Source organism: Elephas maximus, chromosome 4, assembly GCF_024166365.1.
Source record: "Elephas maximus indicus isolate mEleMax1 chromosome 4, mEleMax1 primary haplotype, whole genome shotgun sequence".
In the NCBI taxonomy this organism is placed as follows: Eukaryota; Metazoa; Chordata; class Mammalia; order Proboscidea; family Elephantidae; genus Elephas; species Elephas maximus.
The window spans coordinates 41,862,135-41,880,399 of record NC_064822.1 but is presented as its reverse complement, the minus strand read 5'-3'; the positions used below and the strand labels follow the sequence as shown (position 1 = coordinate 41,880,399).

General features: G+C 42.0%; 1 protein-coding gene across 2 annotated transcripts in view; it reads right to left on the bottom strand.

Annotated features, from left to right (window-relative positions):
* Window positions 1-802: 802 nt before the first annotated feature.
* Window positions 803-18,265, bottom strand: part of FAM171A1 (family with sequence similarity 171 member A1) — a 156,154-nt gene continuing 138,691 nt past the window's right edge. The window contains exons 5-7 of one of the 2 annotated variants that reach the window (XM_049881927.1): window positions 7,605-7,721; window positions 4,439-4,553; window positions 803-3,825 (exon numbers count right to left, since the gene is read on the bottom strand). In XM_049881927.1, coding sequence (XP_049737884.1) covers window positions 2,124-3,825; window positions 4,439-4,553; window positions 7,605-7,721 — 1,934 coding nt within the window. In that variant the 3' untranslated portion in view covers window positions 803-2,123. The remainder of the gene's footprint in view (window positions 3,826-4,438; window positions 4,554-7,604; window positions 7,722-18,265) is intronic. The other variant, XM_049881926.1, reaches the window with a different exon arrangement.

Below are 18,265 nucleotides of genomic sequence, written 5' to 3'. Positions count from 1 at the left end.
GCACTTTTCACAGGCAGCATGCATTAAACAAGGTTCTTCTGGAAGCAATGCTTTGAGGAGGTAATTCCACTGGCAGCAACCTTCAGCAGAGCTGCAAAGGGCTGAGGATCAATGAGGCAGGGGGCTCTTTCAGCATTCTTCCAGTCACCTAGGTCTGGCCTTCGGTATTCTTTGAGAGGCAACTTACTTTGTATAAAAATTTCAGGGTAGTTGCCAAATGTTTTGTCTCTGAGCCTTAGTGAAGTTTGAAAGGGCTCACTTGCCATCTATTGGTGAGAATATTCACTCCTAAACAGTACCCAGCATTGTCGGGGAGCCTCTGAACCATATTTCCTCTTAAAATATTAAACATCGACATTTGAGAATTTAAATAATAAATATTAGCTTGATTAGTTTTCTGCCTGCATAGAAGTCATGAATAAAGATTTTGTAAGGAAGCTGTTACTGTAAATATAGCTAGCTTAATTTCTTTTTGCCAATCTGTTCTATGTTCTGATATCTCCATGAATGATTCTGGTAGCTTCCATATCTGAGATGGTTCTGGTCATTTTAATGAAATCTTCTCGAAGCTGTTCCAAGACGGATCAATATTGAACATGAAAGAAAACATCTGTTTCTTGCAAAATACAGAGATGTTTCTTTACCTGAAACACAACAAAATGTTACCTTGTGCTTGTGAGTAAAACTAAACACAAAGGTGGATTTTAAAGATTTTAACCACAGTGTTAATTCCTAGGTGTCTATGTGATAGTCTTTAAATACAAATCCAACAACCTACATTTCAGATTACCAAGGGATCAACAGCCAATTCTTAACAACATCTTTGGCGGCGGGGGCGGGGGGGGGGTAAGGCTCAGAATGCATTAAACACAAAAACATGTTTCTTCAGAGTTTATTTTGAAATTTCATTTTTGGATAACCAAGCAGCTCTTCAAGGAGAATGCACAGAAAAGTCATTCTGGCACTTTTGGATAGTACATAACATTTTTTTTTTTTTTAAGAGTCACATTCAGTCACATTGCTCAGTCCATACTCCATGTCTGGTGAGCAAGATTAGCCCATAGGATTCCCGAGTTAATACGTAACCGTATATACAAACAGCCAATAAAACCATAATGGTGGCTAGTGGCCAAAGGGATGGAGTAGAGAAGGGTGTCTCTAAAGTGTCCGCTAGTCTATCTTAGCTAAACAGAACCCACATTACACGTGGTAACTGCGGAGTGCACAGCACGGCAATGAGAATGGTGAGCACACGTGGGCACTTGGCGACATGCAGTTTAAAGAAAAGGGGTACAATTTCATAAATTTATAAAACCCAGGCAGTTCAATTAAAGGAGTTAAGAAAAACAAACCAAAAAAAAAAAAAAAAAAGTGAGGGACTCTCTATTGTCACTGTAAAAAAGGCACTTGGAGTTAATGGGACCAGAATTGAAGGACTCTTAAGCTGATAAACGCAGGATTTCATTAAAAGGCTTGCATGTTAAGAGTTGACACTCAGGACTTCCAGAAGGGAGACCCGGAAGGAAACCACTGAGAAGTAGAACGGATGAAAATGAAGGCATAAAATCTTTAAAACCAAATTGTATTTAAAAAAAAAAAAAAAAAAGCAAACCAAAACCTAACCAAAGCAAAATCTAAGCAAAATACTACAAAGCAGCGATGCATAGCTTTCCTTTCAGACAATGCATACCTTTAGGCACTAAGTGCCAGCCTAGTTTTCTCAGTCATCACTTTACAGTAGCATTATCATGATAAAACTGATTCAAGCAATGCAAAAAGAGTTTCATCTGTTCCCATAATCTGAGGGAGAACTGAGGTTATCATTAAAACCTAGCAACATCATCTGTGGTTTCTCAGCGTCCTCCGTGGTGGACATATCAAGTACGTGGAACAACATTCAGACACTACTTTCAGCCACCTCACTGGGGGCATCCATTAAAACCATCCTTTACTCTGAGTCAGAACTTTAAATCCTTCCTAACATTTACACAGCAAACAGTTACGCAGTCAAGTCCACTCTCCACAGTTGCCACTGTTCAGTTTCCTCCATGAACAAGTAAGAGCTTCCGTAAGAAAGAATATTTGGCAATTTTATATTCCACAGTTGGTGGCTCTGTGACAGCTCATTTAATGTTAAATGCCATCAGGGGTCTTTCCTCCCGTTTCTGCCAGGGGCTTTTCTTGTCTTCGCCTTGGTCGTCATCGTCATCTTCATCTTCCTCTTCCTCATGAGCAGACCTTCTGTGTTTAGGACTGGCTGATGGCTCCAGTGGGACTTCTGCAGTTCGTTTTGTTGTCTCTTCCTGCAGGCTGGGCAACTGACCACTTCTCCGACTAGAGCCATCCAACAAGCATCTCAGGGCACTGTCCTCGGGGGTACAGACGGTGGTCCCACACTCACTGCTGCTTTGGTCCATGTCATCCAGATACACGAGCTGTGTGTAGGCGGTGCTGTCTGGGGCTCTCGGTTCTTTTTGCTGGTGCTCCTGGACAGGTGGGTGGTTCTGCTGAAGAGTCAAAGGGTCTCCTCTTCCCTTCCGGGCAGATTTTGGTTCATTCATATCTACACCAGAATCCAAACTGGCATCATTACTCCCGTTCCTTCCAGCTCTTTGGAGATCAATGTATGAATGTCTAACATGAGCATTGGACCTTCCATCCAGAGAGACGAACCATGCTCGGGGATGTGGAAGTGGCTTCCCACCCCCAAGTTCCATCAGAGCCTTTTCTGTCAGAAGCTGAACCTCACTGTTCATCTGAGCTAAAGCCGCGTCATTGAGTGATGCTGGGATGGAGAGAGACTCTGACATGGACGCGTTCTGGGGACTCCACTCTCGGGCACCTGCATCTTGCAGGTGCTGCTGCGATATCGCTTGGGAGGATAATGGCTGGGCTTGTATCTGAGATGAAGGGTGTGGGAAGATCCCTGCATGAGGATTGGAAAGCTCAGCCTGAAGTCTTTCTATTTCAAGTTGCTGGTCAGCCGGGACGACCAGAGGCTGGCTGACATAGGAATGGTCCCCTGGCAATTTCATATAATGAGCGGGGATGACCAAGGCAGGTAATACTTTTCTGTAAACGCTGTCATTGACCTGGTCAACCGAACTACAGCAGATCAACTGGCCTGGTCGTGGAAAAGATGTCGGTCTTTCAAGATGATCTACTGATCGCGACATCATACATTCAGTAGGTCTGCGGTCCAGCAGTTGTTCTTTCTCAGGAGATGAAGGCGTGGGGTATGTGTGTTCCTGAATGGTGAGTTTACTTCCTGTGGAGATATGGTTAGTGGATGCTTGACCTTCTCTGTCTTGCTTGTCAAATAAAGGCTGTGAAAGCATAGCATTGTAACTCCTCCTGTACTCGTCATTGCCAGGGGACTCATAGCTGTCTCTTTCTATAGATTTTCTTGATTTTAGGGGAAAAATCTCCACAGACTTACGGTAGTCTTTTCCTAATGTGCCACTTGGTGTCAGGTTATCAAAGGAGATTTGGCTTTTACCCTCTTCCTTCTGAGAGAGAAGTTCCTCTCGAGAGCTAAATTCTTGTGAGGTACTGTAGGAAAGTTTTAGCATGGGGGTGTGGAGATCCACTTCTCCGCTGGAAGACATCATTTCCAAATGGACCCCGCTCATCAGCTCCTTTGAGCCTGGTGCATCTGGGCGGCTGTGGCTGGTGACAGACAGCGGACCAGGGAATTCAGACTCTCGATGGGAAAACAGCAAGTTTATGTGTGACATGGAAGTTGACTGATCTCTCTTGGAGCTCTCTAGGGCTGTAGGAAGCTGCAGTTTTCTATGGTGCTGGCGAGGTTTTAAACACTTCCTCCTGTGATCCAAAATACAATCCAAACCCAAAGATTAAAGATTCTCATAATAGTAAAGTTTCAAGTAAAATTCTAATTCTCAGTTTCCTAAAGAAAAAATAAAACGGAAGAACTAACCAACAGCCAGAAGCCTTCTCACCCCGCTCTCCCTCATCCTTGTTTTAATTCAGACGACAATCTGGAGGTTTTCTATCCTCAGACCTCCCTAAATGCAGCTGATTTATTCATTCGCAAGGGGTTACCCAAAAGTTGGTAATAAACATTCTTGTAAACTGAATAGACATGGTATCAAAATAAGAATAGTTCTGCTTTGTCCTGGAGAATATCATCTCTTAATCAGCATTTAGGAATTTTTCTGAATGAATCATAAGCCTATATGATAACTGTCAAACTTTTTTTCATAATTCCCCTTTCTAAGCAGTGTCATACCCAGCATGCCTCACATTGCTTATGCATTCCTTTGCAACTCAGATCACAAATGCTCTGTTTCTCAGACATTTTTCTCATGAGAAAAAAAGTATCTCGACGTGGAAAAAGAAAAAAAAGATCTCAATATCAAGGCTTGCACAAGAGATTCTAATTAAAAAAGACATTGCCAAAATGGTAAAACTTTACCTGCAATAATATAAAAGGAGACACAGCAAAACCAAAAGTATGAAAGCCATTCCTCCTAAAATGGCCAAAAGAAACACCGTGTGATACGTGGTAATGTCCTGTGTTACAACGGGACCTAGAAGGTCAGAAAATGGCATTTTAGATTTGTGAAAACCTTTAAATAAAAAGAGGGATAATTAACTGTGAACTCAATGTCCTTCTCTTACTATTACTAGCTGAGGCGCAAAGCAGTGGCCAGACACCCTTTGGATGATGCACCTGCAGGATCACTGTAATTTCAGTCAATGAAAGGTAATTAACATGAATCATTACCAAAGCATCTGTGGCTAAGAGCACTCAGAATATGCAACTATTACATACAGTTGTGTCAAGGGTCCCCCCTTAGCTGAGAAGACAGCCTCTTTCCATAGCATGTCAGCATCAAAATACATGATCTTTTAATAAAAGAAAATAAATACATGATAACGAGTGGGCCTCTCACGTTCGGAGAGATGGTCTGAGTATCTGGGGATTTTATACTGCAAGAAGAAAAAAAATCACAAGATTACATTTTCACTGGGTGGAGAGCCCTTTGTCTCAATGAACCAGTTTCAATGTATGAAATAAATTTCCTATGAGTTAAAAAAAAAATTAACAACTTATTACAGGGTGTTAAGTGTTACTAAAATGCTTTTTCATTTTTTTTTAAGAATATCTTTCTCTACAACACTTTTTCAACCTATTATATATATATATATATATATATATATATATATATATATATATATATATATATCCACTGACCTCTTCAGAACTTGGGAAATTTAGCTACAAGTTTACCAGAGATAAAAAAAATTTTTTTTTTAATTTACATTGTACAGAATTCCAAAAGGTAGCTTAAGGCAGACTCTATGTTCAACAGTACTAAGAATCTATTGTAATGTCACCTATAAAGGGTGGAAAATGACAACAAAAACCTTCTCACAGTACAACATGTGGGCACTTACTGGTGTCCAGTATTCTGGCAGTGCATCAAACATGGGAGGGAAGGACGTGTGGTTTCACATTATTTTATGATAAAAAAACCAAACCAAACCTGTTGCCGTCGAGTTGATTCTGACTCATAGTGACCCTATAGGACAGAGTAGAGCTGCCCCATAGAGTTTCCAAGGAGTGCCTGGTGGATTCGAACTGCTAACCTTGTGGTTAGCAGCAGTAGCTCCTAACCTCTATGCCACCAGGGTTTCCTTATTTCATAATAGCATGGCTATAATTATTAAACACCACAAACACCCAGACTTTTTTTTTTATACTCTGAGAAAGAGATTCCTTCAAAAATCATTTTAAGGAGACAAATCTCTTCATTTAAGAGCTAGATAAACCCAAAGAGGTTTACCAGTTGCTAAAAATAGTAAAATTAGTTCAAAAGATAATACCATTCCCCTGCAAATGACTTCACTTTAATGACATGGGGAGGGGCTAACATTTTCAAAAACTGGAAAAATAACGGACATTATATACAGCCTTAATTGTTCAGAGAAACAATTTTCTATACAAAGACAGCCCCCATAGACATAGGCAGTGTCTTGTCAAGAGGCACCAGGAAACCTGGGGTACACATAAAAATATTTTTCAAATAATTGAAGCTTGGTCCTATAAGTATTTAAAATCTTATTTTAACCTCTGCCAGTTGGAAATTTTATAAAATTTACAACCATATTCCACTTCCTTTTTAAACACAGGATTAAAGGGGGAAAAAACCCTAATTATTTTCTTGGCTTTGGCCTCATTAATGCATAGTACCACCGTCATTTGTTTTAATAAAGTGATGATGGCTGTGAGGTTACCAATATGTTTCTCTACATTAAATGACACCAGAGGCTGTGCTACTGAGCTTCTGTATGTGCTTTTTATAGCCTTTTATCTCTTCCTTTACCATGAGGAGGCCCTCAGTGGGCCTGTGTCCAGCAAAGTTATTTGAAATGTATCTACAACAAAGGTTAATTTTAAGGCATGGGCTTTGTGGCTTCTACGTTGGCTATTTAAGGAATTTCTTTCCCTTTCTTCCTTACTCTTAGTCATGTTCCAGATATTTGAGATTTAGAGAATGAGGCATTTCTGTACTTGGTGCCTGCTTATACCTCTACCACGACAACTCCATAAAGGAAAACACATATTCTTAAACCAGAGATGTGAAATGTCAATTGTTTCAGTATGGGAAAATAAAGTAAAATGCAACAGATTTTTCAACACACATCTATATGGCCTCCATCAAATTAGTTACTTTGGGAGTCTAACTGTTGATTCTAATGATAATTTCCACTGCTAAAATATTTCGAACTCCCATTTTAGAACTGCCTTCTTGGTTAATTTATAAGAGACACCTTTTAATCATAGCACATTTTGATTTAGCTCAATCACCTGCTTTATTCACCAGACTTGGATGTATATGACTTTTAGATGTATCTAAAAAATCAAAGGTACCCTCTGGGCGTAAAGATTTGGAACCAATGAAGAGATTCACTAATGAAGGCAGGCCAAGTGACGTAGCTCCTCGAGGCATTTTCAGCAATGGAAGCTATCACTGGAAATAATTCTCCAAAGATGATTATTTTGAAAGACAATTCTGTAATATCCATAGGATACATTAGGGTATGTTGGTTTAAAAAAAAAAAAAAAAGAACTTCTAGTCACACTCTGAAAAACATGAGTTAGACACAATGCAAATGGTTTGCTTTTAGGTCTTTTAAAGAAATGCCAAATCAAGCTTTTAGCTCTAAGAAGCCTCCAGTGGTGACATTCTCCTAGGCCCTCTGTTGAGTGACTATCCCCACACACTCTCCTCCACCAGGCTACAGCTGTTTCTGGAATTAGAGAGGAGGGAAGAAGTCTTCATCAGCTCTGTCGACTTTGGATTAAGAATTCCCTCTGGCAACTACCTAAGCCAAACAGGGACAAGAGACAAGGCTACTTTTTATGCATTATTCTTATCCTAGATGGGAGAGTCCCAACCGGAATTTCCCCACCCCATGATATACTTTATTTTCATCATTTGATTTTTGGACTTTTAACCAATTTTTGAAGAAGAGGTAATCTCCCTGTTAAAGTTATTTTTACAAGCATACTTAGCCTGAACCCACCAAGAAACCAACCATCACCATCTTCACAAGTGTTGGCTTCGTGTTACCTGGGTTGGGAGGAGACATGGCTGCCACCCAGTACCCCAACTGCGGGGCAATGTAGGTCCACGTCAGCTGGCTGCCCTCCTGGTGCACAAGCCCCAGCCCACTCTTCAGCCACGTTCCTGTGGGATGCAGAAAAGAACATCAGCTAAATGCAGGCCCAGCGTCCTATTTAAAGCTTAATCATATTGTGTCACCTTAAATGTAATGTTTATAACACGTGAAGTAGCTAAAACGGTCTAGTTGTCACCTAGGGACTGCATACAGCTTTCTGTGGAGGTTCCTTTCAACTTCTGTTTTTCTTTGCCTCCCCAATTAAATTACTTTTGGCAACTTTATCAAACATCCCTCTTTCCAAACAGATTATTTTGGCAAAAACTTCTGGGTTTTAGAAATAGAATAAAGATGGGATGACAGACTTTGGTAGGAGTGGAAAGATGGGGGAAAAGTCCAGTGCCAGCTATCCCCTTTATTCGCAAACAAATAAGCAAATTTCCTATCCTGAATCACAGACTGGCTACATTAGAATCACTTAAGGATGTTTTCTTAAAAATACAGATTCTTTAGTCCCACCCTTTCCAATTCTGATCCAGTAGGCTCAGCTTAAGTGAGTATTTAAAAAAACTTCCCAGTGAGCTCTGATGCTGACAAACACGGAATAAGTCACAGTCTATGCTCTTGCTTTCAGGTATTGCTTTAACAAAAACCAGTATTTAACAATGAGCACCTACTATGTGCTACATCATACACGTGTTCAATATTTTTATTCATAACCCTCACAACAACCTTGTTGTTGTTACGGGCTCTCGAGTTGATTTCAGTTTATGGCAACCCCATGTGACAGAGCAGAACTGCCCCATAGGATTTCCTTGTGATCGTTACTGAAGAAGTTTGCCATATCTTTTTTCCCAAGGAGCAGCTGGTGGGTTCAAACCACCGACCTTTTGGTTAGCAGCTGAGCACTTAACCATTGCATCACTGGGGCTCCTTACAACAACCTGACGAGGAGGAATTAGTTTCCCTTTTTAGCTGAGGAAATTGAAGCATGGTGAGGTACACTAACTTTTCCAGGGCAGAACAGAGTCTGTCTAACCTCAGGGCCACTGCTGCTGCTTCCCTTCTACCATGCTGCATTTCCTAGAACCCCTCCCAGCTTTTGATTACTTTTTTACTTTGCAAAGTTTCTAGCGGCAGACCCATTGAGGAAGATTAACTTGCCCTAGGTTGCTGAGCTGTTTCACAGCCAAAAATGAAAGCCTTGCTCTTGGGCACCGCTTACCTGAATCACCTGCAGAGGACCTTGCTTTGAGGCCTGTGATGGTGGCTGTCAGCAGAAGGAAAGGGAGAGTGCTGGCTAAGCCCCCCACAAGCACCCCCACGCCCACCCTGACCAGCTAGCATCCAGTTGTCGAGCACAGGCACAGTGCTCATCCTCTGCTCTGGATTGAGGCCAGCAGTGTGTGGCCAGAGTCCCTTGAGCTCCTTCTGCACTGAGGAGTTCAATCCTATAGCCACCTACCCAAAACGGTCACGTGTGACCCTGGGGCACTCGAGCCCCACATGGCTCATGCTGCCATTCAATATTCCACCCTCAGTTCCCAAATCCTTGCCTTCCCTCTGCACACACATCCCTGAGGTGGCAATAGTAGATTTTTCTTTTCCACTGAAAAAAAAGAAACAATACTTGGGCTGCTTCTAGGGCCTGTCAGTTGCCATAGCAACATTCAGATGCAGTGGGTGGAAAGGTGCCAGTGGTAATGTAGCACCTCCTTCCTTTGCTCAAACAGCAGCTAAACAAAGGAGGAGGTGAGAGAAGCTGGGTTGTTAGCAAGGGCTTGCACTCTCTGAGCCTCCAGTGCAACAGGCCAGATCTCTTCAGCTCTGGGTGGTTTCCATGCAAGTTAGAACAGAACATAAGCTACAAGGTTTCTCAAATGAGTGCAGGAGTAAGGATGTCCCATTCAGATTAATTTCTCCAAGAACACCAACCGGACACTATTTAGAAACTAATACAAGGCTACTGAAGAAAACAGAAGCATAAGACTGTTGACACATTAAGAAAAAAGGATTTCTGTATTGGGTATAAGGAGACTAGTGGTGCAGTAGTTAAGCGCTTGGCTGCTAAATGAAAGGCCAGCAGTTTGAACCCACCAGCCGCCCTGCGGGAGAAAGACGTGGCATTCTGCTTCCATAAAAATTACAGCCTTGGAAACCCTATGGGGCACCCTACTCTGTCCTATAGGGTCACTATGAGTCGGAATTGATTGGTTGGCGAAGGGTTTAATGGGTTTATGTTGGGTAAGAAGATTTCTGTCATGGTCGAGAATGGATTTTTGGCGACTGTTTCCACTTCCCCCGCCCCTCCCTGGGGATCTCTGTACTGTGGAGCCTCTGCCTTACATACTATACCCACTCCCACACATGCTCTCCCACACTCGAAACACTGTTGGGATCTCTGAATCAGCCAGAAAGTGGCCTTGCATTCTTTGGTTTGCGGTTTTCCCCAGATTTGATTCTTAAGTCACTGCCCTTCACATGGAATGGATTACTAGGTTGGGCTAAATAGGACCCAGAGGACAAGAGCTGGAAGCCGGGAGCCCTAGTTCCTGCTCACTCATGAGTAAACCACCTAATTTATCCCTAAGTGGCATCTGCTTTCTACAACACGAGGAAAGCAACTGGAAACAGACTTTAAAAATTTTGGTAGAAACTACATTTGGGGCAAGTTACCAATGAGTTGATTGCCAGTGTGGAGACACATAACCGTCATCACCCTAAGAAGCCCTAGGTCCACCCTGGAGGGCTCAGACGGGTAGTGGTGATGCTGGCGGAAGCCAGAAGGGTCATGGATAGGAGGAAATGCAGCTGCTCTGGGAGTACAGTAAGGAAATAGTCCCTCCTGGGGTGGGTGGGAGGCTTCCAGGGTAAGTTTAACTTTGATGAACAAAGCAGGATTTTGTATACCTGGGGGAAGTGGAAGCAGAGAGAAAGAAGAGGGGAATGCTGTAGATGAAGGGAATAGTGTGCACTAAGCTGTGCACACTGGAAGATGCATGGGGATGGAATGGAGGCACAGGAGAGCTAGCAGGGAGTGGCTGGGCCAAGGCTGCAAAATAGCTTAGGGTGGTCTGCCCGTGAAGGGTTTCAAATGCTATTGGCAATGAAAAGTTGTCAGGGATCTGAAAACACAGGTACGATGTGATCAGAGCAGCCTGTCCCTACCTTTTCCTCTCCCAACCACACCCACAGCCTAGCCTCAGTTCTTCCCAGGTCAGTCTCCTCCCTGTCCACACAATATACACACGGTTTGTGACTTTTTCTGTAATTGTTGGCCAATCTCATATAATTTTTCTCTTTTCCAGAAAAGTACCTATCTTTCGAGATTTGAGCTAAGTCCTGTGTTTTTCCTGAGGCCTTGCAGTACTCAAGGATCTGTCACTTCTCTGCACTCCCAGGGCCCATGTTACTGCATCATCCACTGTCCAAAACACATGGTGCCTTAAGTTGCTAACCAGTTGTTCTATGTCTTCTGTCGTCTACAAGACTGAAAGCTCCATGAGTACATGCTCATTCCTTCCATTCCTTTTGTCTTCTTCTCTTCACCTAGAAATGTCCATGGAGTAGGAGCTCAATAATACTCATGAATGAATTAAAGTCATGTGAGCAGCCTTCCAAGGTACAATAGGTCTATATTCACCTGGAGCAGGAGAGCAAGAGGGAGAGTCAGAAATAGGAGAAGGAAACAGAATGCGTGCCTAATTGCTTCCAATAACAAATGCCTTTGGCATGAGATCAGAAGAACTGGATGGTAAACCTGTTGCCATTGAGTTGATTCCAACTCACAGAACAGAGTAAGACTGCCCCATACAGTTTCCAAGGAGTGGTTGGTGGATTTGAAAGGCTGATCTTTGCCTACAATTACTGAACAGTTTGATAAAAGATTCTACAGAAGAATACTGATCAAAAGGGGGTAAAACACAGAACTGAATTCCAGATTCTTGTAGAATCCAGACTTTCTGGAGCCACTGAGATGGGATAAACCCTCAAAAGTGTTGCTCTGAGATAATCTGTAAATCTTAAACCAAAAATGTCCCCTGAAATCTTCTTTCAACCAAACAACAGGTTAGCTTATTAGGTAAAGAATGTTTGCCTTGAACATTGTGGTCTTTTGAAGAACTATTTATATGGGATCAAATTGATAGGAAGCTAGGGGGTAGTGAGTTCATGTTAATGTGGGGTGGAAATAATTCAGAAAAGGAGGGTGAGAATGGTCGCACAACTTGCAGAATGTAATCAATGTCACTGAATTGTACAGGTAGAAACTGCTGGTGTATGTTTTGCTGTGTATACTTTCAACAACAATTAAAAAAATTATCTCATGGGGGAAAAAAAAGAATGAAGAAAACCAGACGTGCAATCAAAAAAGTATTATCAGCTAACCTTCTGTGAAAAGCTGGGTGTGGTTGCCAGGAAAGACATCCTAATGAAAGTGTGATTAGGATTGGGATTCCACCCTTCCAAACAAGAAGGAACAAAGCCAGCTGGGAAACAGTCATTTATTTTGGCGTAAGCTTTCTGTAAAATGCACACGTGTTTGGTGAATCAAGTGTGACACTGTTTTGGGACTCAACAATCACGCTGTTCCTGGCAAAAGCATTCCCAAGCTTTCTGTGTTTTCGTGGAAGGAAATAAGCTACAGGGAATATGCGAACTAATGAATTGTGTGTTAGAAACATATGCTTCTTATTACGGAAATTCTGATGTGGGGAGATGAGGACGTTTTCTCTACCTAGAGGACAGGGCACACATAAGAAGAGATTACTATACTGACTGGCTGGGGGACTGGGGCTGGGTTTCTTTATGGTGATACTGGACAGCAGAACAAACAACCCCCTGCAAAGTCTCTGCTGTCGAACAATGTTATGTGACTGTGGGTGCTGGGAGAGGGCACCTCTTATCAGGTGGGTTGCTCAGCCCTGCCTAGGGAATGTCCAATTCTCCTGCTGCACAGACAAAGAAAGCTCCAATGCAAGGCCTTCTTTTCTTTTCAATAATTTATTTTTGTTGAAAACCCAAAAAACTAAACCCAGTGCCGTTGAGTTGATTCCGACTCATAGCAACCCTATAGGACAGAGTAGAACTGCCCCGTAGAGTTTCCAAGAAGCGCCTGGCGGATGTGAACTGCTGACCTTTAGGTTAGCAGCCACAGCTCTTAACCACTACGCCACCAGGGTTTCCTTTGTTGAGAATACACACAGCAAAACATACACCAATTCAACAATTTCTACACGTACAATTCAGTGACACTGACTACATTCTTTGAGTTGTGCAACCATTCTCACCCTCCTTTTCTGAGTTGTTCCTCCCCCATTAAACTCACTGCCTGCTAAGGTTCTCATCTAATGTTTTGAGTTGCTGTTATCAATTTGATCTCATATAGATAGATCTTAAAACGAGCACAGCGCTCAAGGCAGACATTCTTTACTAGTTAAGCTAAACCACAGTTTGGTTTTAAGATATTCAGGGGATATTTTTGGTTTAAGGTTTGCAAGGCTTTCTTGCTCATTCTTCTCCAGTCTGCCCACTGGCCAACTGGATTGTGACCAGTCTTTGGGAACTCCTGAGTTAGTACAACTGCCCAGAGGGCTCTCTTGGTTAAGCTTCTCTTCTTTGTGGTCCAGAGACAAAGCAGCCTCTAATGCCGTAACAGCAGTGCAGCCCAGCTCCACGCTCAAGCTCATTCCTTCCTTGCCCTTCTTTCTGCCTTCCTCCAGCCTATTCCTTCCCAGCCTCCTCCCATCTGGTCAAAGTGGACAAACAGGAGGTGTGCAGGTGGGATCTCTGACTTTCCCTCTACTCAGCCCCACCTGCCCCAGCCAGGCTCCAGGCTCCTTCATGCAAAACCTGGCTCAGCAGATATTACACTGAGCAGGCGGCCAGCTAGCACCTGGCATCTCAGGAGTAGGCTGGGTGACAACATGTACCATTTTGCTCTGACCAAGGACTGTGGCCATGCCTATTACTTGAACTGTACGTGTGTGAAGGTTATACAGTGATCTTTCTGGCATCATCATGGAATGAAATCTTACATTACTGAAATGTCTAGATCACTGGTTTTCAAATTATTTTTAAAGCATTTGAACTCTCTCTTGTTACTGGAATCTTAAGCAGAAACCAAGATATAAAACAGATAAAAGATGAGCTTCTCTGCAGGAAGGTGGAGGTCCCTCTCACCTGACAATTCATAGAACATCTAAATGGCTGGAATCTACTCTTCTACATAGCTGAATTTTAGTTGCTAAAACTTGAGAAGGTAAATTAATAAAAATTCTAAAAAGTATTATTTTCTCCTACCTTATAAAATTGAATATAATTTTGATTTTTCTTGACAACCCAGGGTCATGATTATGAGCAACACCAATGCTAGCTCTAAGATGCTGATGCCTCTAGGTTCCTGCTGAGGTCTGCAGGGTTGTTTCCTCTTTAACTAAATACTCCCACGTTTGCTTCCCAACCCTTTCTTCCCTTACGTGGTCACAGCTTGCTGTTATGAATGTTCCCGTTATCAGCTCTGCTCCCTCACCACATCCCGACTTCCCACCTAGGACGGTCTGCTGCTGGGAGATAGGTAATCAGAGAGCCCACCTCATTAAAATTATGTCCGGAATAATATGTATATGCACTGTGAGCGACTGGAGAACAAAACCAGGTATGGAAGTGATATTCTGAATCCAAGTTTAGTATTGCTTCTCTTCTACACCACACCCTCAGATCAATTTTCATCTGAATACCATTCTCTAGAGTTAAACCTTATGAATCATAGTGAGAAGATTTAGAGATATTTTCATGCATAAATTATTAGTTGAAATATCATCCTAATCTTTTGAAAAACAGTTAGCTATGTAGTCAACTGGCAGGGTTCACTGTGTGTAAAGTGACACGAGTTATTATTTTGGAGGCTACACTGAACCACAGTGGTTATTATACACAGAATAACTGAAAGGCTGAACAAGATATGTCTTATGCTTGCTTGTAAATCTCTTGGGGTCTCCTAGCAATCACCAAGGGTGCCACTTTCTTGCTTGGTTACCAAGCAATAATACAATCAGCTTTTATTTGCAAAATAGAAAGAAAAGTGAGCTTAAAGATTTAACAAATGGCTGTCAAAAGGGGAAAGAACTCAAAAATATGGAAAAAGGGCCAAAAACACAAGGTCTGTTTTCAATGTCACCAAAAGGGTTCAGATTTACTCTGCTTTTCCTGCCTGGCACAATGATTCTCCCCGGAAAACTCTATTTTAGCAGCCAAGCTACCTCATCTCAACATCTGGTAACAAGCAGAAAAACCTGATATTATGAATACTATTTATTTTGAAAAGGAAACTATAAATGAAAGCCCACACATTAACAGATTATAAATTGAGGATGATGCCTTGCACACTGGCCAAATGTTCAGGAACACAAGTTATTGCTCTTATGTTGGGATTTGTTACCAGGTCAGAAGTTCTTAAAACCCTGGGCAGATAAGAGCCCAGTATTACACTAGGGTGAACTGACCACATGGACAACTGCCCTGGAATAAAATAATCCCAAATGTGCATTCCAACTTGGCCACTTCCTAGCTGTGTGAACTTAGGACATGCTGAAGGTGGAACTGAAGGTTGCTGGGTCCTTCATGACATCAGTGTGCCCCTGTATTAATCCTGGAGCCATCTGGTTCACATTTCTCTTATGTAAATAACAAACAACCTCATTGTTTAAGGGACTTGTTGTTGGTTTTCTACTTCTTGCAACTAACATATTCTAACTGGTAGATTTTTCTAGAAAGAGGCTCGAGTGACTTTTATTAGAGCTGTGAGCTGGGAGAGATCCATCTCGAAATAGTCCTATCAATTAAAAGGTGATGGTTCATACTGTAAAATATAGCCATTTCTACTCCAACATGTAAATCTTCACTGTGAAATATTTAGAACATTTATGGTGAGAGGTGGGGGTCACCTATACTGGCAAAGGCATGAACTCAGATGGCGGGAACCTATGGCTGTCCTGCTTCTCAGCTGACAGCTATGGCCAGGTAATAATCACCTGCTCTCTTGGGCTATGATGGCTCAGGTTGGAAAATAAGCATGGAGGGGGCGTTAACCAGTTTGAGGAACAAGCTTCTTAAGAGGTGTGCACCTCTCAGATCCACACCAAGTGCTTATTATTATTATTGCTATTTCTAATCATAGGGTCTATCCATATCCCCAATTATACTGGATTTCTCCAGAAATGACTTACTTTTAAAGGCTTTCATCTGTATTATTGTAAGCTGTAACTTCTACTATAATTTTCTACCAACTGTACATACAGAAGTACCAAGGGCTAAGTCTATTTTATGACATGGCTTAACAAAGCTGGCACAAGATCACTCGCTAAAATCAGAACATTAAAATCTATCCGCCCTTAGCCACATTCATCAGTATGGCTGAAGCAGTGGCAGTTTCTATTTTTATGATATCCTGGAGTATCCTTTTTTTCTAAATAAAAGTCTATGCCTTTGAATAGCTATGTTTCCTTCTCTGGGATTATTTTTCCATGAGATCGATGGGGAGTAAACATTCCTTGTTAATTATATGGCAAAGTATTTGCTTGCTGGTCAATTATCTACTCCTTGTTGAAAGCAATCAAACTGAAGAGCAAAAGTTACATGCAGATGGTTGGATTCTTACAGCTCTGGGCAAGTATATTTCAGGACCAATTTAAACAAGAAGAAAATTAAGGGCAACTCACTGTAACCAATGACCTTCTGCTTAAAGCATAAAATCACAGATACGTTGAACTATTAGAAATTAAAAACAGATATGAATCCTTCAATCAGCTGCAACATGTTTCCTGAGTACTTTTCAGGGTCATTTTTGAGAAACAGATTGTTATAAATAAATAAATTTAAGCAACTTTTTTTTTTTTTTCCTTTAAGCTTTAGCATGTGAGCTATCACAAGACTTACTAAAACAAGTTTTTGGAAAGAGCAGTAATGGGAAACCAAAGATTTTGGCAGAGTTATAGAAACTTTCTGCCTTAAACAGGTAGCCAGAAATACTAGGATATAGAAGTGCATTAAAAAATTAATGAGAGAATTCTGAATTTACAATAAACCCATTGCCATTGAGTTGATTCCAACTCATAGTGAGCCTATAAGACTGAGTAGAACTGCCTCTTAGGGTTTCCAAGGCTATAAATCTTTACGGAAGCAGACTGCCACATCTTCCACCCTTGGAGTGGCTGGTGGGTTCAAATTGCCAATCTTCTGATTAGCAGCCCAGTGCTTTAACTACTGCACTATACTGGCAAAGGCATGAACTCAGACGGCGGGAACCTATGGCTGTCCTGCTTCTCAGCTGACAGCTATGGCCAGGTAATAATCACCTGCTCTGTTTACAATAACCAAACCAAACCCACTGCTGTCGAGTTGATTCTGACTCATAGTGACTCTACAGGACACGGCAGAACTGCCCCATAGAGTTTCCAAGGAGCGCCTGGTGAATTTGAACTACTGACCTTTTGGTTAGCAGCCATAGCTCTTAACCACTATACCAGGTATATGTAAATTTCCAGAAAGTAGTATCTAAGTACAGGCTAATTAGCCCCATATGGAAAGAAATTTTGTTCCTTACCCACAAAGTCCAATATCCATCTTGCAACCACATGTCAAAAGGGACTGGGTAGGAGAACCAGACACAGATTTGGGATGGCACAGCCACTAATCCCCAGCATTAGAAAAAATAGCTCAAAGTGAAGGGTAGCACACCAAGAGAATTTTACAAACACCTAGACAGATGTGATACGATGCTCTAAATCAGTGCCTGTTAAAATGTTAAAGTGCAGACTCTGACTCGCCGGGTCTGGAGTAAAAGCACGAGTCTGTACACAGTTCCCAGGCGATGCTGTTGCTGCTCACCTGAGGACCACACTTTGAGTGGCAAAGCTCTTAATTACCTGCACTCTAGTGGATGATGCAATTCTTTCAGAAACTGATGCTACTTCCCACAAGTTGCCATCGTGTATCAACTGGGCAAAGACTGCAACTTTAGAAACATTTCTAGTGTATTCAGGAAGTAACTTAGTCAATTGGCAGACTACAGGCCAGGCACAGGCAGACTCAAATGCCTATAGATGCTAGGCTCCCACGTTAGGCTCAAAGGTAGGTCGGAGACCCTGGGTAGTGCAAACAGTTAATGCTCTCAGCTTCTAACTGAAAGCTTGGAGGTTCAAGTCCACCAAGAGGAACCCTGGAAGAAAGGCCTGGCAATCTACTTCTGACACACATGGGGATGCCATGAATTGGTGTTAATGACTGAACTGTGGACCCCCAAAACATGTGTTGTAAACCCCTATACTTGTGAAAAAGGAGCCCTCGCAGCACAACGGTTAAGCACTTGGCTGCTAACCGAAAGGTCCGTGGTTCGAAAGTACCAGCTGCTCCAAGAGAGAAAGATGTGGCCATCCTACTCTGTCCTGCAGGGTCACTATGAGTCAGAACTGACTTGATACAGTGGGTTTGGTTTTTTGGTTTTGATACTTGTGGATGTAATCCCATTTGGGAATAAGGTTTTCTTGTTATGTTAATGAGGCCATGTTAATGTAGGGTGTATCTTCAACCAATCACTCTGAAATATAAAAAGCGC